This window comes from Alligator sinensis, unplaced genomic scaffold, assembly GCF_000455745.1.
Source record: "Alligator sinensis unplaced genomic scaffold, ASM45574v1 scaffold573_1, whole genome shotgun sequence".
NCBI classification, from domain to species: domain Eukaryota; kingdom Metazoa; phylum Chordata; order Crocodylia; family Alligatoridae; genus Alligator; species Alligator sinensis.
In genome coordinates this window covers 2,840,031-2,864,280 of record NW_005841877.1, presented here as the reverse complement: position 1 = coordinate 2,864,280, position 24,250 = coordinate 2,840,031, and the positions used below count along the sequence as shown (strand labels likewise).

The window sequence follows — 24,250 nt, the reverse complement described above, 5'->3', positions numbered from 1 at the left end:
AGGGGAAACAGCCACTGAGGGAGTCAAGCAACTTACCCCTGCCATCTTTCTCCCACCACCACTTGCTCACTCCTTTGTGCCTACCCCTGTGCTGCCTCTGACCCTCCCTGCTATCACCTCTGCACCCTTGCTACACCTCTATCACTACTCTTGCTGGGCCAACCTAGGACCTTTTTCTGGGTCAGGACTGGAACTGGAGCACAGCAGCTGCCTGCCACCCTTCCTTCACATACTCAATTCCAAGACAATAGTTTTTTTCCTTGTGTTAAATGGGGAAAAAAACTCATCTTGGAATATAGTAAATATGGTACTATCACTGGACCAGTTATTGATGCTTGGAAAGCACTAAGCACATACAGCATTTCTCACATCTCCAGTATTCCCTATTAGTGGATTCATTCTTTTAGTCCCTTACATGTGGTTCACACATCCAAAACATGGCTGAATCAAAAAAAAAAAAAAAAGGTGGATATAATGTATTTGCCCCAAACAGTTGCTCTGAGTGAATGAAGGAAGGAGGTAATTCCCACAAAGAGGCAGGGAGAGGTTACCTTTAATGTATCTGACCTTCAGTAAGCAGATTAGTTTATGCATGTTATTCTCTTTTAAACAAAAGCAGCAATAATAGAATTGGTTTCCTGTCACATTTTCAACCTCCCTCTTGGAATTATGCAAGAAGCTTACTGCAGATCTAAGCCCTGGGGTTGTGTTCTTTGTTTTAAAGGAGCATGACAGGGTGAGCTTTTCTACCTGTGTACATCATTCAAAGCCTGGCACACACCAGAAGACTACCTAAGATGTTTAGTCTACTTTTTAAAGTAAAATTTATGTCACATATACATGGATTCAGTCAATTATAGAACAATTTCCTCTGCAAGGCGAACCTAACCCAACTGAAACCATGGGTAAGGTGAGGTTCTTTGACTTTACGCAAGTGATCAAACCAGATGATTAGATTGTCCCTTCTAACCGTAAGAGCCTATGGGTGCTTGTACATATGACAACATTGACCTTTAAACTGGCTTAACTGCCCTTCTGCACCGTGTTAATGGCGTTGCTGTTTACATGTTTAGTGGTGTATTCCACTTTAATTTCATCATGATGTACATGTTCTGCATCATATTTAACTTTAAATAACTTTGTTACATAGCAAGGTAAAACTCATCAGAGGTATTTTAGTTTGCCATGTAACAAAGTGCAATGGTGCGTGGGGTGCTGGAAGCTGAGACATGCTCGGGGAAGCTTGGGCTTGCAGCATCCCAGGCTTGCAGCATCCCATGCACCATACCCCACTACCTTCTTCTGCCGCCAGCACATCCAGCCACCCTCCTGCTACCTTGTCGCTTTGCCCCAGGGGCAAGCCAGCCCATTCCTGCGCAGTCCCAGGCAGCGGGAAGGTACCGGGGATGGTGCAGGGGGTGCTGGAGCCTACCTGCCTCTCCCAAGGGCAGGGGGCAAGCTGCTGGCAGGCCAAGTGGCCCCTTGAGGTGTGGGAGACCCTGGACCTTTCCTCCATGGTGGCAGTGTCCCCCAGGCAACACCCACCTGCAGGCACCTGGCCTGGGAGGTCCCAGGGGCGCCACCATTGTGGAGGGAAGCACCAGGCCCCGCAGAGGCAGGCTTCACTAAGGAAAAAAAAAAAAAAAAAGAAAAAAGCGTCGAGAAGCCTTACTTTTTTTTTTTTTTTTGCTCCCGTAGCCTGCTTGCTAGCCTGAGCTGTGCAGTGCTTCCCTCTGTGGCTGTGGCACCCCCTGAGACCACCCAGGTGGGCTTCTAGTGGGCAGGTGCTGCCCGGGGGTGCATTGCCACCATGGGGGGGAAGGACCGGGGTCCTCCATAGCTCAGGGACCACTTGGCCTGTTGGCAGCTTGCCCGTTTCTGCAGGAGAGGCAAGAAGGTGGGGGGTGGAGGGGTGGAGAAGAAGATTGGGCCCCTCACTGCAATATTTTTTTTTCTGGTGGAGCCTGCAAGGTTGGGGGGGAGGAAGAGGATGGTGAGTGAGCTGACAGGGGCCTGTGATGCACTGTGATGCCACATGACATCACGGAAGTCCCTAAATTGAAATGGTGGGTTTTTAATTGGGTCATTAAAAAAACCACTGTTTCAGTTTAGGGAGAACTAAACCCCCACTGCATGTACAAGTACCCTATGTGTCTACGAATTTAATTTCTTCTGTTACAGAGTGAACTCCTAGATCTACTGAAGTATTTTTAAGCTGCATGTGATGCTTTAGAAGCAAATTGATTACACTGGATTACCCTAGATTAGGTTACATTAGATTCGCCAATGACTGACTATAACACATACCCAGTTCTCTTTTTGAATGCAAGTCATGATAAAAGTTATGACAAAATCATGTAAAATTAAGTCATAGGTGGCTTTTGACATGAGGAAGTTTGAAATTGTGCTCACCTGTACATTAAAGATGTGCTGAACACAATTCTTTTCATGAGTTACTATAAAATCCTTCAGCAGATACCTATCATTGTTTTCTTTAAATAATCCTCTGGAAGTCACTCTAGATGACTGGAGATCAGCATCCAGCGTTACATTGTATCTAACTGCTAGAAAAAGAATGAAAAATATTTTTACTGAGCCTGCCTTTCACAGCAATCACACAGCATTTGACTTCAATATTAGAGAAAAATTAGTTTTGCCAGAAAACCTAAATATTTTACTGCTTTGGTTGCATTCCTAACGCAAAACAGTCTCAGAACTATAGTGGTCTATCTTCCTACTAAAGTCAGTCTAACAGATTTAAAATGCTTAAATAAATGTTCATAACCATAGAGAGCGTATCAAATGACAATCAATACATTATCTCCTACAGATGTACACATCTATAATTTGGGCAAGAGGCCAGTCTGTAACTGCAATCAGATCCCAGAAACCTAAAGAATACTGTATATTTTCTTCCCTGAAATATAATTTTTCAGCTTGAAGATTAAAAAAAGACTATGGCTACTATTCTGTTCAATTTTATTTTGTTGCTTAACAGTCATGATCAGGGTTCCTGGTTTTCTCCGATTTAAGAAAATCCCCAATTTTCGGTTAAAAAAAAAAAGTTTCCTCAAATCCACATTTTTCCATAATTAAAATGAAACACCACTCTATCTATAGATAGATATCTATACCTATAGATATCTATATATATCACTGGTGTTTCATTTAAATCATGGAAAATGGGGATTTAGGGTTGCTTTTTTTTTTTTTTTTTTTTAACTGAAAATTGGAGATTTTTTTTAAATCAGAGAAAACCAGGATCCCTGGTCATGAGCACTGGCAGTCATCATATGAAGTGGGAAAATGATCAAACTTATGTTGCCAATTGTAACAGGTGAGCCTCTTGTAAAGTTTTCCCCATGCTTTTATCATAAATATTTGAAGATCAGTAGGCTCCTTTTTGAAAATCATTCCTTTCCTAAAAGCTCAGATAGACCAGACTATTGAGTAACCAAGGTTTGCATTTAAATAATCATATAATTGGAGTTTTTTTCCTCTTTATTTTCCAGGAGAAGAGCTTGCCTCTGCTCATCAGATGGAGCAGAGAGTTCAGCACAAAGCACTTGGCTTGGATGACTATTTTTGTTAAATATGTTGGCTGCTGTTGCTTTTAACAGTATTGCACAGACAAGAGCTAGTGTCTTCTACTTCCTTATCCCTCCAAAGTTGATCAGAGTGGCCCAGCCAAAGACTAGCTGGTGAGTTCAAGGGGGAATAACAGTAAAATTACTTGATATCCCTGACCTTTATTCCTCTCCCTTATGGTGCTTTTTGGTACAAGATGTGAGGAGACTGCCCTATCCCTTTAAAGGAAGTTCTCCTTCAGTTTTCAAAGACAATAAGGAAATACTAACCGCTGGGATTTAAAAATGAAACAAAGAAATATATTTTATAGTTAAATAATGTGGTAATTCCTTCTTTTCTGGTTTGTCATCCAGGGCTTGTTTTTAGTTTTCCTTTATATTTATATTACAACATTATCAACAAAACTGATGTAAACAATGTGTTGGCTGTTCTTACCCACTGGGTTATTTCTATTAGCAGGCCTGAATGTGGCATCAAAACATATGGCAACAAGTATCTCAGTGTTCTTGTTCAGCAGACTGATTTTTTCAGGTGCAAATGAGGCACTGACGGAGACATTTGCAATGCTTTGTGACCTGAAACATAAGAAGAAATGGCTAAGTGGGGTTTTAAGGACTCTTGATAAATCAGAAGCTTTATTCTGGGATGGGCCTGCCTGTAATATTTTAGTTATTGGTTCTTATTGTAAACAACATGCCAGTTTGGTAGGTAGTTTTCTTTGGACTTCATAAGTGTAGCTGTAGGTAAAAAGTAGGTTTAAAATGGCTAATCCTCTTTTTGAAACATTTCTTATGTAGTCATGGTAGCTGATATAACATCAGGGGGTACTTGAGAAGGTCCTAGGGGGTACGTGTGGGCGGGTGGGGTAGGAGCACTGACATGCACCATCCCATGCTGCCACACAGGTGTCGCCCGCCTGGCTAGACACGGGGGGTGGGGGAAGCTCGCACGCAGAGGCTGACGCTGCTCCGCATTTGGCTGTGTGGCACCCCCTGACCCCCATGCTCTGTGTCTGGGCGCATTGCCACCCACCCTCCCTCGCATCCAGCCACACACTGCCCCCCACCCCCAACTCCGTGTCTGGCTGCCGGGGGTATACTGCTTCACATCTGGCTACCAGGGGTACATTGCTCCAAAAAGGTTGAAAATCCCTGATATAACATAATGGGATATTTATGGTAAGTGAGACCCGATGAAGAATGTCTTTCATCCAAAAGCTTGTCTAACTTTATCCCACCTACATAGTTGGTCCAATAAAAGATATCACCCTAAGAAATCTTTGCCTCTTGCATGATTGTTTTCATGAACTTTTAATAATTTTTCACCAGTTAGACCAAATCAAACTCTTATATTTGACTTTCAGGGCAACTGTCCCTAAATCATTCTTTTAGGAAAGTCCCTGACATTATCTGAGGAAATGCAGAAAAGTTACATTTCTTTATTAATGAACATTTTTATTTTTCAAAGAAAGATGCCTCTTACAATAATCAGTCCTGATATGGACAAAAGTCACTGAGAGAGAGAAGCTACTTATAAAGTTGTGTTTCAACTAAGCTGTACTCCAATGTGCATGGGGAAAAAAAAAACATGGCTTAGGAAAACACACAACATTTTCTGCTTGTGAAGTGATTTTTTTGTAGAACTGGCAAAACTGTCTTGGCAATTGCTTTCAGGACAAAAATAAATTTTGCTAAAAAAGAGGTGCCAATTTTTTTTTTCCACTGCTCTACGTGCTTACTTTACTGGACAACTCTTTCAAGCAGGACAGTCTATCAAAATGTCATTTGTTATTAAAAGTAACTGAGTCCAATACTATTTTTCAATTTGCTACTATGTTAGCATAATTACAAAGAACAAAATTAGCTCCATACCCATAGCAGTTTTTCCCCCCATTTTGTTAAATGACTGTACTCCACTTACACTTGAAATATTAAAAAAAACTATCTGATTAAAGTAACTGACTAACCAGAGTTGCACGACATTTCCGTCAGCACCAACAGAAACATCAGTAATGTCATCACCATTTAAGTCTCTGAGCCCATCTACCGATCTTCCGAAGTACTGGAGTTGCTTTCTAAAAGCGGAGTCTGATCCTGTAATTTTCTGGAAAAAAGAGCCTGGTTAATCAATGTTGCACATAATTGCTAATCTCTACAAAGAGAAGCATTAGCATTTGAATTTTGTAGGCACTGTGTTAATATGTAACATGTTCATTTAGACAATTTGTTGTGGATATTTTCTGTATTATTTTTAAGCAATTTTTTCCTCTGGTCCCAAGTTAACAGATTGCTGTATTCCAGCTTTCCTTTACTAGAAAATTTTATTCCCATCAATCAATATGGCCAAGTATAAGAAATTTAATGGAATTTAACAAGCCTTTCAGCAGGAGAAAAGTTCTCATTGAAAAACTATTTTGCTAAAAACAACAACACCACCACCACCACATAGGTGGTACTATTATATTTACTGTTATTAGTAGTAGTAGTAGTAGTGTATGGGAGCTGGATGCCAAATTTTCATGCATTTCTTTCCAAGTCTCTAACTTAGCTACTATATATTGAAAGATTTCAAATTTGGGATTAATCCAATATTTGCTGGTGTACCACAGCTAGAAAAAGTTGCAAAAAAAGCCTGAAAAAATACTTTTCAGAAAATGAGTTTCCTTGGTGTACAAAAGTCAAAAATACATAGTAGCCTTACACTTCTTCCCCACATATGTTCACGTCACTTATCTCTCCACCTTTAATATCAATGCTACCAGTCTCATCATCACAGTAATAATTTAAATGGTGCTGAAAAAGCAAACAGAAGGCAATGCTGCCATTTAAAGAGGAAAAAGGAGCAGCTCAGAATAAATCCTCATTTTATTTAATCTTCCATCTTGAATCTAGCTCAATTGTCATACTGAAACATAAGACTTGGAATATAATAGTATTTAACAAAGTAAATTACCTGGGAATATTTGGTGCGAAGTGTCTTTTGATTTCCATTGTAAATGTAAATTGCTCCAGCATTTTGGTGTTCTAAAGGTGCACCTATTATCACATCATTAAAACCATCCAAATCAATGTCTGAAAGCATTGCAATAGCAGATCCAAACCGAGCATTTTCTAACCCGTTTGGACCTTCTAAGAGTTCTTGTTGATCCAAAATTCCCTTAAAAATAAATAAAGAAAACAAAAATATTGTTTTACTAGGTCAAACAAAATGGAAAAAAATCTGTGTATTATTATTTCTAATGTGTATTAACTTGGTCTTAGCAACACTGAATTTCATCTGCCATCCCACTGTCCAGTTTGCATTGTTATATCCCATAACTGTGGCAAATACTTCAGCAGAAAAAATACAACATATTTTGCATAACAGAATTACAGCTAATATAAACTTAAATGTGTCTTAAAGATCCGTGTCTTTATGTTATTGTTTTAAGTGTTTTGAAATTTTTAGAAGATACATCAATAACTAACATTTCCAGTTTTGGCTTACCAATTCTTATGCACAGGAAATGGGATTTTTTGTGACTGACCATAATTCTTTGAAAGCAGGCCAGAACTTCCTAGCTAACTAATGCAAAACCCAGGTGTGTAAATTTTTCATTTCTTGAACATTTTAATGCCAACTAAGGAAAAAAGGGTGGAAGAATCATTTAAATCTTCATAGCTGCCATGCTTTATGTCATCGCTTTGTATACAGAAAATGCTAGAAATGCTGGTCAGGTTGTTTATCCAAAATGGCTAGCAATTTAATTATAGTGATGTATGTAATTTATACAAATCAACTTTATTTTTACATAAGGGGTCTCAAACTTATCTGGCCCTGTAGTATGCATCTGGATGAGTGGGAAAGATAAGTGGCACAGGGATGGTCCATGGGCCAGACCAGACCCAGAGACCAGCCATGCATTCTCGATCCAGTGCAAGTCCTGGAGAGGCTGCCATGGGCCTCCTGGTCCTGCTCTGGCCACTTAAGGACTGTGCTGTATGCGGCAGCCAAATGCTGGGGCTGTGCTGTATGGCCTGGAGCTGCCACTACAAGACTGTGCTGCATGGCCCTGGAACCGCTGCTACAGGGCTTTGGTGCATGGCCCGAGAGCATGATGCTAAAGGTGGCACATGACCACTCTGGGGCTTTCCTACTCTGCGACACAAGCTGGAGTGGGCACCATTTGCAGTGCGTGGGGCCATCTGGTGCACCCCATACTGCCCGTGGGTCACCCTGAGACCCATAGGCAGCCGGGTGGCACCAGGGGCCAGATTATACCCCTCCCCTCCCCCATTTAAATCACTGACTCTCCACATTCTGACAAATATTTTTAAAATATAATTGATTCTGTCACTTAAAAAGAAGAAAAGTATTAAGAAGTTTTCCAATCTATTCGATTTATAAAACTGAAAACCTCTTACATCAAGTTCTATTTTTCTTTTTGCCTAATTTTCCATTCCCACATAGCGCTGGTATGTCAGCTGTCAACAGTAGCACTTTTGTCCTGCTTAGCAGCCTGTAAAAGCAGAGTTGGAGCTCTGAGAAGTGAGAATTCATCTTTCACGCCCAGCACTCAGTTCTGCAGATAAGAAATCTCTCTCTATGGGACCTCCACTCTCCCTGAAACTGTCTGTGTTCCCTACAAGACATTTCTAAGCTAAAAAACAAACAAATACAAAACTATTTTGCAGATAGGGACTGATCTATCCACCTACTTACACAGGCAACAGCTTTGCAGTCCTTATATGCTACTTGATTTGTCTGTTTGGTTTCAATACAGGAGCTATACAACTAAATCCGTAAGGGTAGCTCTAATCAGGAGAAGAGTGACACCGCTTGATCTGTAGGTTTCACAAATAAAAATCTGCATTCTGTTTTCTATGATTAATAGAGTTATCTTGAATATGGTGTTTACCACTAACTCTTGAGGCTGTTCATAGATTCCAAAAGTTTCAGGAGTTTTAATGCCAATATTCAGTCATTTGAAAATATCTCCTGGATGTTTGTTATTTAGAGGATTTTAAAAGATTTGAGTCAGCCAATCATGAGGTAGAAATAATATTCTGTGGCTTAAATGAGGTGAGGTGATAAATGAGAAAACATGAATAATAAATAGAGAATAAGCAATTTAATGGTTTGCAGACAATGCATAAGCAGAGATTATTTATCAGAATGATTTTGGGATGAACAACAACTACTGAACAGATATGCCAAAATCAGAATCAGATTGCAAACAATTGACTGGCCAAAATATTATGGCTGTAAGCTTTTTAGGTCATGGATCACTTTTTGCTGTTTGTTGGTACAGTACGATTCCTTGATCAATTGCAGTTATAACTCTACTTCTCAGTAAGACTTCAGTACCAGAAAACCATGACAAGAGCCTGGAGTAAGAACTGAAAATATGATAGATATAAATGCCAAATCTCAATGCAAACTATTCATCTATTTAATTATTACCTGTCTTATGGAGAACATGTAAACTCTTCCTTCTTCTTTCTTTAGGTCGTTCATAAACATCGGTGCCCCCACTAATAGCACATCTGTAACTGAATCTCTGTTAACATCCACTGAGCATAGCACACTGCCAAAGTAAGACCCAATCTGAAATTGATAGCAAGAGAGTCATTTTTATATATGTTATAAATTATACTATTTTAGAACATGATCCTCCAGAAGAACCATAAAGATCATACTCAAATTATATAATAAGGAGTGGTCAAACTAAAAATTGGGCCTTGAATGTTACAGACTCAACTACTTGCAATATTTTTGTGTGCGCAATAAAAATGCCAAATCAGAAACCTTTATAGTGTACTTTTTAAAACAATATTTTTGGTGTATTCAACCCATTGGGTCCTTTTTTTGGCTATTTGATTTGATGGGATTTGGCAAGAGCAAAAGCTGTTCAAGGTTTTTATTGGTATGTATTTACTATCCTTAGGAAAGAAGCTCTCTGCCCTACAGTGAAGCCTGAAAACGCAGGGTTTATTTATATGCAGGGTTGACTGCATGTAAGCATAATCAGAAAAATACAGCACTCTCTGAAAGTTGCATTATGTGTCTTAAACATTGAAAGAGCATAGCTGCAGTGAAAGGGTCAAACAGGATTCTAAATTTGCAAGAATATGAATTTTCAAAAGAAATGTATAACAGAGCAAATATGAATAAGTATTTTTACTGCTGTGTCTTAAAAAATAGACATCTACAGAATTAATGATGGTGATCAAATATTTATACTTGCCTGCTCCCCTCTCTGGGACTGAATGACTGTGACATTGCCATGGCTGTCAACCTCATAAACCACTACTCTGCCAGTGTAATTGGATCTTGGTGCACCGGCAACAAAATAAACAGCCCCTTGAGTTGAGATAACAGCAACAGAATAACCTGGGAACAGAAGTTAACATGCTACATATGAGATATCAGGGAAAAGTAGTTAGAGATAGTTATCTGTAAGAGCAGTACAGATGAAATGATCTGGTGTCTTAGTTATGGACATTTATGCAGCCAGGTTGGAGATTTGGGTTTAGAAAATACGTTACATGTATGTACCAAATTCACTTATGCTTGAATTTATTAGGGAGATATTGTTTTCAAAGGTAGAAAATAAAATAACAATTCTTCTAGCGCCTGGATAGAGAAACTCTAACAATAGTCTTGTTTATTTAGTAAGGTGCTGAGTACAAAGAGGTCATCTGGGTGTGATGGTAGAAATGGTAGCCCTAGAATAATGAATGAGGAAAAAACCTCTGAGCCAATCTTCACGCTGGGTAGGCCTGCGGAGAAATACCTAGTTACTATAATAGCGTCACCACACTTTCCCACAAGACACAGTACCACTGCTTTGAATGTCTTTAATACCTGAAAACATTTTAAATCCATATAAAATCCACTGTAAATCTGTATATACAGTATATTTTGTTTTACTACACTAACTTTACTTTAACAAAAGAAAAGAAAATTGTTTTGTTTTATAGTACCTCAGCTTACACTGAAGAGCAAAACACAGTTAGAGGACACAGTGTCTCACCACTTCCTATAAGAAGGCTAAAATAAATTAGAATAAGTGATTTTAAAAATGTGCACCTTGAATTAATTCAAATCAGTATTAAAAAAGGAGAGGTCTTCTCAGGCAATATATACATTTCTTCTAGGAAAAGCCTTATATTGGGCATTGGTAAGATCCCAAGGGGATTAACGGAGCAGTCTGTCACTAAGAGAGAAAACAAAGCTAGCACAGATAAATGATGAAAACCCAAAAACCCTCTCCTATCTCTTTCTTTTTCAAAGTGCATAATGTGTCACTGTGGTGGATATAGGATATCACCAAACCACAGAAAGCAGAACATGATAAAGCAGAAAAAAGTTAGAAAGCAAATTCTACTACTTGCAAATATTTCAAGGATAGGAAATCGATACTTAACTTGTGAATAAGTATTCTTTTAGGAATAAGTTGCCAGAGAAGATAGGTTTGCAAAAAATAGTTGATGCAACGTAGCAGATTAATAAACCAAGACAGGGCTATCCAACTGGTGCCTATGAGCTATATATGGCACGCAAGAGGTTAGCATGCATCTTTGGACTGCTGCTCAACCACCACTCCACTTCAGTGGAGCTCCTGCTCCAGTGCCAGCAGGGTTCTCTGGATTTCCCCTTCTTCTCCCAGCTTCTGGTTCTTGCCCCTACTGCCAAGGGGTGGGCTAGTACAGCTGGAGTACCTGGGCTGTGGGTGCAGCAGTGTCTCCAAGATGCTTATGCTTCACTCAGAAAAAAAACCAGAAGCTGGACTTCGCAGGCTGCACATACAGCCTGGCTCCTTTTCCTGCTGCATGTGCAGTGGCAGCAGGAGGGCTGCTACTTGCATAGTGTGCCTAGCAAGGAGGAAGGGAGTATAACTGTGCATGCTGCATGCACAACAAGGGAAGGAGCTAGGCCTCACAAGATACAGCCATGGCAAATAAAAGAGCTGGGCTTCCAGCACGGTATACCTGACAGGGATGGTATGGGGAGGGGGAGAAAGCAGGCTGTGTACATGGTGGTAGGAAGCTGGGCTGCCCTCACCACGCACATGACAGGGGGGCCTGGCTGGAGGGGGAAGGCAGCATAGTGAGCAATCTGCACAATGTGCGGTCTCCAGTCCTGAATGATTGGTGCCTCTTGAGACTGGGGGGGCATGATGGTGGCGAGTGGTGAGCAGGGACCACCTGCTGCTGCTGGCGTCAGCGAGCGGAGACTGCCCGTAGCGGGGGGGGTTGGGGGGGGGGGGTGGGGAGCCGCAAGGGGGGGCTGCCCACAGACCCCGTCGGTTGCATTGGTGTAAGGAGGGGGGCATGTGCGAGTCTTGACCACCCGCAGAAGCCATGGTGGTTTTGGCAGTGGCCAATCTCGGGGGGGCACGTGCCCCCCCTACATGTTGCCTATGCCCCTAGTGGCCCAGAAGTTAGACAGCCCTGAACTAAGAGAATCAAGTTGGCTGGTTTGGCTGAGTACAGGAATGATTCTGAAAACAAACAGTGGATATTCATAAAACTTGCGTTTGTCACAACCCAAAGGGTGTGATTTTTGTTTTTGTGTGCTTCGGCACTGCTAAATTGTTCCCGCTAAATTATAGCTTCTTTGCACGGTGGAGTTTTCTGCTGCAAAAGAGAACCCCGGTGCAAGGGAGAATTTCCTGCCAATTTGAAGCTTTCTTTGCAGGGTGCATTTCTTTGTTGCAGCACAGAAATGCTCGTTGCAAAGAGTTCCCGCCATTTGTATGCTAATTCGAGTCCCATTATTGGCCAGTTCTAAATTATTCACACGTGGCGGCTAGTGATTGGCTTGCTAGCCGTATAAAAGGCTTGAGTGGTTTCCGCCCAAGTTGGAGGACTCCACGAACACTGGGAGGAGGAGACTTCACGCTGTGTGAAGATCTCTAAGCGCTGCGGATCCTTATGGACCCAGTGCATTTCAAGCAGGCAACAGAGGTCTGATCAACCTCTATCCTCTCCCCGTTGCTGATCGCAGTCCAGACGTATCCCTTCCCGCGTGCAAAAGAACCGGACCCACGGAGCCTAGCAAACTTCGTGTGAGTCCTTGCTGGACGACTTCAGAGCTCTTCTACCCGGGTTCGAGTCCTGCAGGTTTATCTTCCCGTCGCCGAAAACCCTTGCGACGTACCCTCGTGCCCTGCAGGTTCGAGTTTTGTTTTGTTGTCTGTCTGTAACCGCAACTCCAGCAAGTTTTCCAGCCTACACCACTGCCATCTCGGTGTAAGTAAACAATCTTTTTAATTACCGCTACGCGTTTGTGCCTAATTCCAGCTCGACGGCCTTCCCTCTCCGACCCGGCGTGCCCGGGCTGCTGGCCACAGCCCGCGTGCAGTACGGAAAAGGGCTCGGGTTGCTCCCGGCCTGCACAGTGTTAATCTCTAGTCATGTTTCTAAAGCCATGAACCAAAATGAAAAAGAAAGAGCATAGATGAGCTGATGACAACTGAGCAGCTTTTGATCCAGTTGTAATGGAGGAATAAATAGGTAAACAGAAATAACAGTCATAAATTTAATGCACTATATAGCCTTTTCCAGTTCCTTTAATTTCTTATATCCTTGTGATTTTTTAAAGGGTATTTCAGAATATCCCATTAACATTTCAGTTATTCATCCATATTTTATGGAGAATTAAAATAATAACGATTTTGTTGAATCCATGATCAGTAAATAAAAGAGATTAATGTTCAGTAGGGCTGTGCGAAGCTTCGGGTGGTGATTCGATGTGGAGGAGATTTGGCCCAATTCGGTGGCTGAATCTCCGAATCTGAATTGAATCAGGAGACCAATGTAAAGGTCTGAATTGATTCAAAGCTCTCTGAATCTTCAGAAAAGAGTGAGGAGTGAGGAAGGGGGTTCAGGGGGCTTGTGCAGAGCCCCCCACGTAGCGTGGGGCAGTGGGGGACAGCAGGGATCACCTTCCTTCCTAGCAGCGCTCGGTGAGCCAGGGCTTTTTTTTTTTTTTTTTTTTAAACAAGTGCCAGGAGCTGGGGCAGGCGGGGCAGCCATTGCCAGGCTGGGAGAGTGGGCAGGGCATGGGCCTGGCTGATTCAGAGATTCAGCAGCAGCTGAGTCTCTGAATCAGATTCGGCCAAATTGAATCAGGACAGTGATCCGAATCACCAAATTGAATCGCTGTCCCCCAAAATCGGCCGAATCCAAAGCGAACACTAGCTGCTTTGCACAGGCCTAATGTTCAGCATTCTTTTTTCCTCCCAAGTCAGTTTTTAAAAGTCATCTGTAGGATGGATAAAATTCTGACATATTAGGCAATAAATATTTCAGCCCCTTACCTAGGTATGAGCTATGATTTCTGTCTTGTAGAATTTGTTCAAATGCTTGACTAGGAAATGTGGTCACTTTGTTTGATGACTCCTGAATTACAGTTCCACTCCAGTCATAAGCCCCAACAGCACCCAACATCAGAACATCCTTAAAACAGTAAAATCAAAATGTAAGAACTTCCTGCTTCTTTGGTTAGCACAAGGGAGTTGGGAGATAAATTATATGAATGATATCATCATTGTGTTACTATTTAGATGCTTGTAAAACTCAGGTGTAAGCTGGACATCATAATAAACAAAGATCTTGAATTCTGTGGACACAATGGCTTCCAATATTGCAACCAGCAAGACAGCATCCAAGTCTTTACAAAATTTTAAACCAATATACTCCTACAAATCTATAAAAATGTAATATCTAATTTAACAATAAACACTGGAAAAACTTTCTTAATTTTTGCTATTTTCTATCTGTAAGTGCCCAATTTGTTATACCTTCTATACTGGATTAATATTGGAGTTCTTTTTTATCCTTTAAATTGCTTTAGAATTTTTTTGGGGGAAGAAATAACTAAGTGGAGATGATTATTAGGTTTTCAGAGTTGAAAAAAAATTTAAACGCTATTTTAGATATGTAGCCTAGGAACTCTAGAACTGTGGTTGAAGTGTTCTAAAACTTATTTATGAAGAAAAATATTTTTATAGTATTACAGTATTTATTCTAAGTTATATGTATAAGGTTACAATATAAAATATTCCTAACTTAAAAATACTGTACTGTAGTTTATTTAGACTAAAAACCTTTTAAAAAAATCCTCATAGGATTGAAATCAAACATCCAAAATTTGAACTCTAATTTGCAGAATTTGTTTGAGAAAAATCATAAGCAATTGGAAAAACCTATTAAATGTAGAACAGATTATTCAACATTAATTATCATTACTAGAAAATGGTATAATGCATGAAATAGGATTTCCATCTTTACCCAATATATTTTCTCCCTCTTTTATGAATTTATAAATAAACCAAATGTCAGGGAGCTGTAACTCAAATGGCTGACAGACGTTAATTTACTTGCACAATTGGTATCCGATTAATTTTATGCCAGATCCCAAAAACTGTGCTTCCTGACATGCCACACAGTTCTTGGAACAGTCCATGAAATTAGCTGGATTCCAACTCTGAACAAGTACTACGGTTTTTAAGTGTTAGGTCCCAGAGAGCAAGGAAAGGCCCCTACGTCCTTGGTTTCCATTGCCTGGGGATATTTAGAAAGCACACCCACAGCTAGGCTGCAACTGCAGTTTTTACAGCTCCTCAAAGTCAGGCTCATGGCAACCCTGATCCCATCTGCCTCTGGGGATCAGGGCCAGAGTGGCGTAGGAAGGTAAAGGGGGTAGCGGTGGCCAGGTCCTGGACTTAGGCCTGCCACCAGCCTGGTCCTGATGATTGGGTAGGGGATAGTTGCATCCCAGACCCTGTGGTTGCTCCATGTTGGATCCGGACGCTCAGCTGAGCATTGGAATGTTGTGTGAGGTAGCCCTGATGTGCCACACACTTTGAGGCACAAAGATGTTCCACATTAAATGTGGAATGTCTTTGTGGCTCATCTGTCATATTATTATGGTATAAATTGGCTTAAATGTGTGGCACACTGGGTGCGTCTACATGTGCCCCTACAGCACCATTGTTACAGCGCCGTCATTTAGTACCTCCTTTAGGAAGTACTAAAGGATGGCGCAGTAACGGCTGTTGCATGGTTATTTTTAGCTGCTACATCACCATAGTGACATGTTACAGTGAGGGCCCGCTGACACTATGTTTGCGTCTGCTGATGCAACGTAGCGTCTCATGTAGATATGCCTACTGTTACTATTTATAGCATGATTCATACGTTAACCATGCCATAAATATAACACCTGCCAGGTCCTTCAGTTTATGTTAATACAGATAAACCATGGTGTGCTGCTCTCCTTGTTTATACTGGAAGAAATCATAAATAAAATGTAGTTTTTTTATACTGCATTGTTGTTTATTATGCTTAATTTATATTGCATTTCTATATCTCTAGTTATTTCTATTATATCTAGTGTAAGCCAATGCTGACACTATAGTAACACTAAATGATTCACTATACGTACCTTTTTTTGTGAATAAAGAGCACTGAAGCCCACTTGTGACATTTCCATTTGGAATGTATTGCCTTGGTCGGTACCTGGTGCAATAACATAACTTTGTTATTCATATATTTTTTAAACCAGTAGAATATTACTTGTCCAAGATGTTGAGCCCAATCCTGGTGCTGCTGAGGGCAAGTGGAGCAGGACTGAATATTTAACTTGACAAATAAATGATAAGCAATAATTATATAGTATCAAATAAATTATATGCTTTCAAAACTCCACATCTTCTTAAAATATACTCAGCGTTGTTGACTATGGAAATCTAATATTTAAACGGTAATATTTATCAAGATTTTAATAAGGCACAGGAATCATCCACATTTACAAGATATTAACAAGGATATCAGTGTGAAGACAGACTATTGTAATCTTTCAGTACCTCAGCTGGTATAAGCTGGCATAGCTCTTAAGACCCCTGGAGTATATTACCTTCTATACTAAATATACGGTCTCCCAGTGTTCCTGCTTCTTCCAAAAGTGCAGCCTCAGAGGACACATTAAAGAAATACTTTTCTGTTGGAAGACTAGCAATTCCTTTGATTTCTTTAATTAAATTTTTAGTGTCAAGTTCATTTCTGATTAAGTATCCTAAAACCTTGAAAAAGAGAAAAAGAAACCTTGGTGTGACTTAATTCCATCAGTATTACACATGCAGATACTCAATTGAAATTAATGTACAATCTCCAGCCAAAATCCATTTCCCTCACAAATTATTCATGCAATTCTCAACCCAACATCTTACACTGACCACCTGACATTTATAGTAAGATGAACTGATGTTAGTAGATAAGAAAATAAAAAGTATGATGGCAATCATAATATTAAGGTCAAGAAATTGAATCCAAGTACTCTAGCTTTGCAATTTCTGCAGTCATTTACACCCATGCCAAGTGACCACAAAACAGATGCATGAAAACTGCAGCATCTTCCATTCCCTTCATACATCTGTAAAAGACCATTCACAGAGAAAGGCGGTGGGAAAAATATCAAAACCCATACTGTTTAACCATTTTTGTCAAACTTGCCAGCTTTAAAAGTATTGTGTTCTTACATGACAAAACTCAAATGGGAAAAGAAATCTAAAAGAAACTAAAGAGTATAACACTGATGAATGGTCAGGGTTCACTAATCCTACTTTTTAAGCCAAAGAACATTAACCGACAATGATAATTAATATAAACTATTAATTATATGCAAAAACTTCAATTACATTGGTTGCCAAATATGAGCTCCATCCCTTTCCCATCTTGGTGATGTAATGATGCATACATATATACACTTCTAATTAAAACATCCTTGCCAAAATTGCATTAAAATAATATTACTTACAGCTATGCCAAATCTGGTTATTTTGTCTTCATTACATTTAGCTATCACTTTTTCCAAAGCAGAACCATCATGCGATTCACCATCTGTCACAACAACCATTACTTTTGTGGCTGCCTGCCGTCCCCCCGACTCAGGGGAAAAAGCATGACGTCTGTAACAAAGCACTAGACTTCTTAGGCATAAATGAATTTAAAGGATGTTGTTTTATATGCATACATTCATTAATGCTTCTATCACTGATATTCAACAAAATACACTGGCAATATTTTTCTTTTTAAAATTAAAGATCTTAGCTAGTTATAGGAATAATGCTTAGGCTTTCAAAAGCGCTGCTCAGAGATCAAATGCCATAAAAAAGTTTAAAAGTTGAAAAAAAGAGAGAAAAAAAAATAACTACAAATGATATTTCCAATAGAAGTCCATTCTCTTTTCAAAGAAGCTAGGGGTTTTTTTGTCCAAAAATTATTTTAAGTGAAAAGTTTTCACCAGTTTTGCTCACAATATTCCCATGAAGCCAAAAATGTCAGGAATAGGCTCCATTTTAGGTGACAACAATGAGGCAAGGAAACTAAAGAAGATATCTGTGCTATGCTGCTGAAAACCTGGACTTCACTGCAGTCAGAAGAGGTGCCTAAGGGCCCTGATACTTGTTTAAATTAAAGTTGGATAGAAACCAGCTACAGATAAAGCTGTTACACACTTTCAAGCACTAACTTTACAGCCGGTTGGCTCGTTTTATAACTCGATAATCATTTTTACAGTGTGATAATTACTTTGTACGTGTGGCTAGTCCATATTTATTGCATAACTAACCAGTTGATTAATATATGTAACATGTAGCTGGGGCCTAAATGAATAACCTGAGAGTCACTGAGTCAGGAGTTGAAATATAGCCTATTTTGACTTTAAACATAGCACCCTCAAGGCAAGCTCATCACCTTGCAAGATCCTTAGTTAGAAACATATCACAATAATTATCAGTACACTTTACCTTGCGTAGTCAATAGCTTTGAAAGTATTAGTCAAAGTTCCTCCTTTTTGCTCAGTAGTTGACATTGCCTTAACAACTTCATCTTTTGTTTTGTAAGTGCTCAAGTTGAATAGTACCCTTGGATCATTACCGTATAGAACCAAGCCAACCTGAACAACAATAAACAAAGTATATTTGCATAAAGCCCTGAATTAAAATAATTCACATAGAATCATAATACAAACTTCTTTTTGTCAAGCTAATGATGTACAATATCTAGAGATAAAAAAAATAATTTATACTTTTCCTTCAGTACATATGATCTCAAATAACATTCATGCATATTTTGTAAAGCAAAATGTAACAATACATAACTCAAATAAATTTACATCTTGCGTCTTTAATCTATCCTACTCAATAACAAATTCAATGAACCAAAACTTATATAATCACTATTTTTTTTTCTTCAAAAGTTCTCAACACAGCTTCTATTAGAAGAGCAGGCATGAGTAATGTTTACTGGTATGGCATGGATAAGGAGATCTCAGCTAATAGTGCTTTTCCCCTGCTATCTCTTGGACTCCTCCCAGAAGTCCAGGTAAAAGTCTGATGGGATCTGATGTATGATCCACACAGTTGAGCTTCCTGCGATGTCATGCATGCATGACATGCGGTGCGATTGTGGGACTGAGCATCAAATCCTACCCTATCATGCCTTACTGCTGGTGCAGGGGAAGCCTGGGATTGTGACCCTGGGCTCCCCCTGTATGGCAAGTAGCAATCTCCCAAGATTAGGAGTCCCTCAGCTGATGGGGCTCCCAGCCTCAGGAGTGCATGGTGTGCCCCCATGGCTGGGAGCCCAGATCAGTTACTGGGGCTCCCATCCGTGGGATTTCATGATGCTCCCCTACTGCTGGGAGCCCCATTACCTGCAGACTTCTAACCACAGGGGTGCAGCTACCTACACATGGCATGATAGGAACCAGCCACAAACTTATTCTACATTTTTTTCTACATTTTTTCACACACACAAACAAAATTTTGGCAGTGAATCTAGGAACAGAGAAAGGTATGGTGGCTGTGCCACATATGCACAGTGAGCTCTGAGCTCACTGCCTGGTCAGCATGGATTCCTACTGGAGTCCTATGTGAGCAATGAGTTCTGAGCAAACCAGCTGTTCAGGGCAGGGTCTGGCTGGAGCCCCTGCTTTCATGTGGCTCCAGAGCCCAAGGGGGAACACTGCTACTGTTCACCTTTTCCCTTCCTCCCCACTGAATTCAGCAGCAGGAGAAAGGAGCGGATGAGCAGTGGCAGCAGTGCTTAGCCTCTGGGTTCCTGAGACGAACAAAAGCAGGAACTCTAGCCAGATCCTGCATTGAGAGTACAAAACAACCAAGGTGGGTGTGGCAGCTGCTGTACCCCTTCTGATCCATCTCTGCACTTAAATACCTTTACTAAAGAAAACATAGGTGTCTATCGTCTCCCCAGCACCTAAGAAGTTGGTCAGCATTTTTGCAGGTCTCTCTGTTGGATTCACCTGCCTGGCCCTGAGTATTTGTGCTGTGGTTCAATTCATACATGAATGTTCTACACCCTAGGAGCCTCAGCCTGCAGAGTAAAAACTGTGTCCATAGTAGATTTTAGATTTCATAGTTTTTGTGTTTAAGGAAAAAAAATTAAAAAGAAAGAAAGGCCTAGCAGGAGTTTGCTCAGGCAGCCTTTGCACTGCATGTTTTAAGTTCCTGATTCTTAATTGGATTCTCACATTTCTTTCTGCACAGCAGCATGTCTTGAATTTTTATGCTGCACAACTGAATTTCTGAGGTATTAACTTATGGGTTCAAATTAGATCCACATTTCAAAACAGATGCACTGTAGTGGATGAACTTTAGATAAGTGTATATCTTACATTTCAGGAAAAGGCCCACTGCTAGGTATATCTTGAGAACATCTACTGCATTTATCTCAAATCACACAAAGGTTCTAGTATGCCATAAGGATCATGCCAAAGCTAAGTACCAAAAATCAGTAATTTTTGTTATAATTTGTTAGAATTTTTAGCAGTGGAAAATGTTCCTTATCTTCATCAATTACATTTTTTTAATACTGCACAGTTACTAATCATGAGTAAATTTTCTACATAAATTTGCTACCTGCAAATGCATTCACGATTAGAGCCAATTACTGCTCAGTAAGCATCTGCATGCGTTTACTGTGCAGTAATTAGCTCTACTATGCAGTAAAGTGTCTTGTGTAGATGCACCCACTGAGAACTATAATGCATTAAAGAGCAGAGAGTTCTATTCTATTCTTAATACATTTACCCAGCAAAAAATGTTATGCATTATCACTTAGAAGAGAACAGGCATGTGAGGGTATTGAAAAAAATCATACAGATTTTCAATAGTCTATTGGAATATATCATTCCAATAATATTGCCTATTGGAAATAATATAGTGGTTTGGGCCTCTGGCATCACACACTGCTCTGTTCTTTCTCTACTCCAGATATAGGCCAGAGAGGGGGCTCCAGTCACATGGCATGGGTCATCCCTATTCTGTTTGGGGCCTCTAGCCACATGGATCTGGGGTGGAGGCATCTTCAGTAATATACTGAGCCCAAGAACTGAGACAAGTTGGAAACTGGAGGGCCCAAGGGGATGAAGTTGCAGAACCAAGCAACCTCCTATCACACTCCCTTGCTGGACAAAATGCTGCTCCATGCTACTGCGGTGATTTTGGAGTGCTCTGCTTGGGGCCTGACATTCGTACAGAATTTTAAAAAATCTCTGAATTTTAAATGCTTCAAATTGGGAGTAGAATTTGGAGCACTTCAAAAGTCTGTCTTTCTTGGTCTCAGTTTCTTTTAAATTTATTGGAAAAGGCTAATACTATTTATTGCTACCTTTTGGGTTTCAAAACCTAGTTATAGCCTTACCTGAGTTTTTGTGGGGCCTATATCTAATCCTTGTGCAAATTTTTCCAAAAATGCCCTCACTGCAGTCCATGGATAAATGCTGTTAGACTCATCACACACAACCACAACATCTATGAAGGAGGAACACTCTAAAAAAAAAAAAAAAAAAAAAAAGTTACTGATAAGGAACATTGAATTTTCAGTATTATTTACAACTCTTGTGACAAATCTGGAGGTTCAAACTTAGTTCTTGGCAGGCAAACTTTATTGCCATCAAGGAAGTTTCCCACAATGAGCGTAGCATAAAAATAGGCCAATTTGGGGCCTACTTTTATCTCTAACACGTTACATGGCTGTGACCCCTCTGTTTTCTGTGGAGTGACTCCTGATTTGCAGAACTGGAGATATCAGAATCAAGCCCTCTGTGTGAACTTCAAAATCTGGCTCTTTGTAAATTGAATTTTGAAAAATCAGGTTAAGACTTCTCTATATGGAATCTGTCTTGACTTTGATTAATTAATAGATTGATTAATCATTTTTCCTGCATTGCCTTACTTTGAAGAGCTGGTGAAAAGCTTCTTAGGATCTGGAAACTTGGACTGATTTCAGAACAGACTCCCGTTGCATAATATTGACTTCCACACTGCTGTGCCCATAAGGGACCACACGTCTTTAAAAAAATAGAGGAAAAATAAAACAACATGTACTCTCCCATTTTATACCTTCATAAAAACATCATATTAAATAGTGTGCACAAGGTCAGTGGAATAGTTTCCTCTAAACTAGATACCTCAGCCTCCCAGCAGGTTAAATTAGCCTGTGCAGACCTCTGTATTGTTATGATTAGACCATTTCTCACACCTGAACTGGCTCTTTTAAAGCTAATTTTGGTATCTACAACACATTGCAATATGCTCTTCAACTGATCAGGAGGGAATACCATACCAAGGAGCTAGTGTGTATATCCCCTCTTTATGTGCTCTAACCAGTTTGCTTTTGTACTTGCTACAGAGTTTGCCATGTTATTGCACATGGTAGGACATATAAGTGAAGCTAAAAAAAGGGACATACAGAGTCGTGAAAAACATACACACTTTAGTCATCAGGAATTCAGAGATTTATTGATTGATGATGCTGATTCTTGTTTCATTGTGAAGGGACTGGCACATGAAATCACAAGGCCAATAGCAAGTATTTTTGAAAAACTATCTAGTCAGGAGAGGTAGCAGATGACTGGAGGGTAGAGAATAATACCTTTGTTTATAAAGGAGGGAAAAAAGCAGAAACCAAAGCAGGAGTGTTTGTACCATGGTGCTTTCAGATTCTGCCTGGAAATCCTGCTAAACACCTACCACTACAAAAGAAGTATATAGCTCTGGCTATTGGTCAGATTATATCTGAAAGCCACTGAAGTCATCCATGTCACCCAAAAGAGCTCCTAACAGCAGTCATTATTTTATAATTATATCAACAAATGCTGAAGGATTCTCAGATGCCATATAAGACCTTGGCCTTCTATAAAAGGCTAAAATGTGTGCTGACTTCACATGTTAGGTGCTGTGCCTCCAAGGATTAATAAAAACTGCCTGAGTAGCAAAAATTAATCTAGTTGGTCCACTGGGGGAACTATGTAGTACAGTACAGAAGACCTTGCTGGAGCTCCAGATCCAACCATGCTGTATGTCAACAACTGGAAAAATCTATGATCATGGTGGCAGAACACAAGATGTAGTCTTTCATTTTAAATTATAATGATTTTAAACTGGACCATATGCAGAGAAATGTTGCTAGGATGATTAGGGACCTGGATATCCTACGTTATGAAAAGAGACTAAAAGAGCTTGGCTTGATTACCCTAAGAAAATGACAGCTGAGAGGTGTATAATTGCTGTGTACAAAATCAATGGGGAAGGAGAAACATCAGAGTGAGAGCTATTTAAAGTATTTAGCTATTGAAAGTAATGGCAATGTTAGTACAACATAAATAGGTGTAAAATGATCATGGCTTAATTCAGGGTAGAAATTAGAAAAAGATTTATAAACATCACAATAGTAATGTTCTGGAACAGCATTCCGATAGGAAAAGGGGGCAAAAATCTTACTAGTTTTGAAGTGGAGCTTGATAAGATTGAGAAAAGGATTTATATGACATGAACAGCAGGGACTGAACACTAATGCAGGAGCTCCCATCCCATCTTATGTACTTAAATTGAAGACAAAGGGTACCTATACACGTGCCCAATGCCTGCCCCGATACATTCGAGTTAGAATGCACTGCAGCACGCGCAGCGTCAAGTGCATTCAGCAGCCCCGTGTTTCAAAATGGTGGCAGGGGCACTTTAACTAAAGCTCGTCAAGTGAGCTTTAGTTAAAGTGCTCCTGCCACCATTTTGAAGTATAGGATGCTGAATACATGAGACACTGCAGGCATTTTAGTTGGAACAGGTACCGAGAGCTACTCTAATTAAAATAACCCTCCCTCCCATCCCAGAGCACGTGTAAAAACATCCAGAAAAGCTACTGTCAAATGAGAGCTGTTCAAACAATGGCATATGTGAAATCAGTTAGGTTCTTAGTGGACACGCATCTACACCGGTATCATAATGGCAATTAATGGTATTTAAACTGGAAATTTCTGCAATGGAAATCAAAACTGATTAACTGAGAAACTGGACTAACTTTTTCACATAGTCCTACCCAGTCAAGGTTGAGGCAAATTGGCTATGAAGATTTCAGAGTCAGTCTTTGTATTGTTATGCTTATATTTTACTGATGATTAGAGAATTAGGCTTTCCAGTACTGACAGTACAGTATCTTTTTCAAGTCCCGTCTATATTTTCAGAAATGTGCCATAAGCAATAGCAGGGAATGTGCTGCATTTAGAAAACAGGTCACTTCCTTTCACACTTGTATAACTAGTGCTAGTAATTTGACTAGCTTCTCTGTTAATTTTTCATTTTCTCTTTCCC

General features: G+C 39.9%; 1 protein-coding gene across 1 annotated transcript in view; it reads right to left on the bottom strand.

The window, feature by feature from the left end:
• The window catches only part of ITGA2 (integrin subunit alpha 2), a 105,127-nt gene that overhangs the window by 33,726 nt on the left and 47,151 nt on the right, over window positions 1-24,250 (bottom strand). The window contains exons 5-17 of the mRNA XM_014527898.2: window positions 21,837-21,951; window positions 21,303-21,430; window positions 18,386-18,534; window positions 17,395-17,545; window positions 16,495-16,660; window positions 16,024-16,097; window positions 13,895-14,033; window positions 9,815-9,960; window positions 9,031-9,174; window positions 6,541-6,744; window positions 5,555-5,691; window positions 4,024-4,163; window positions 2,413-2,564 (exon numbers count right to left, since the gene is read on the bottom strand). Coding sequence (XP_014383384.1) covers window positions 2,413-2,564; window positions 4,024-4,163; window positions 5,555-5,691; window positions 6,541-6,744; window positions 9,031-9,174; window positions 9,815-9,960; window positions 13,895-14,033; window positions 16,024-16,097; window positions 16,495-16,660; window positions 17,395-17,545; window positions 18,386-18,534; window positions 21,303-21,430; window positions 21,837-21,951 — 1,845 coding nt within the window. The remainder of the gene's footprint in view (window positions 1-2,412; window positions 2,565-4,023; window positions 4,164-5,554; window positions 5,692-6,540; window positions 6,745-9,030; window positions 9,175-9,814; window positions 9,961-13,894; window positions 14,034-16,023; window positions 16,098-16,494; window positions 16,661-17,394; window positions 17,546-18,385; window positions 18,535-21,302; window positions 21,431-21,836; window positions 21,952-24,250) is intronic.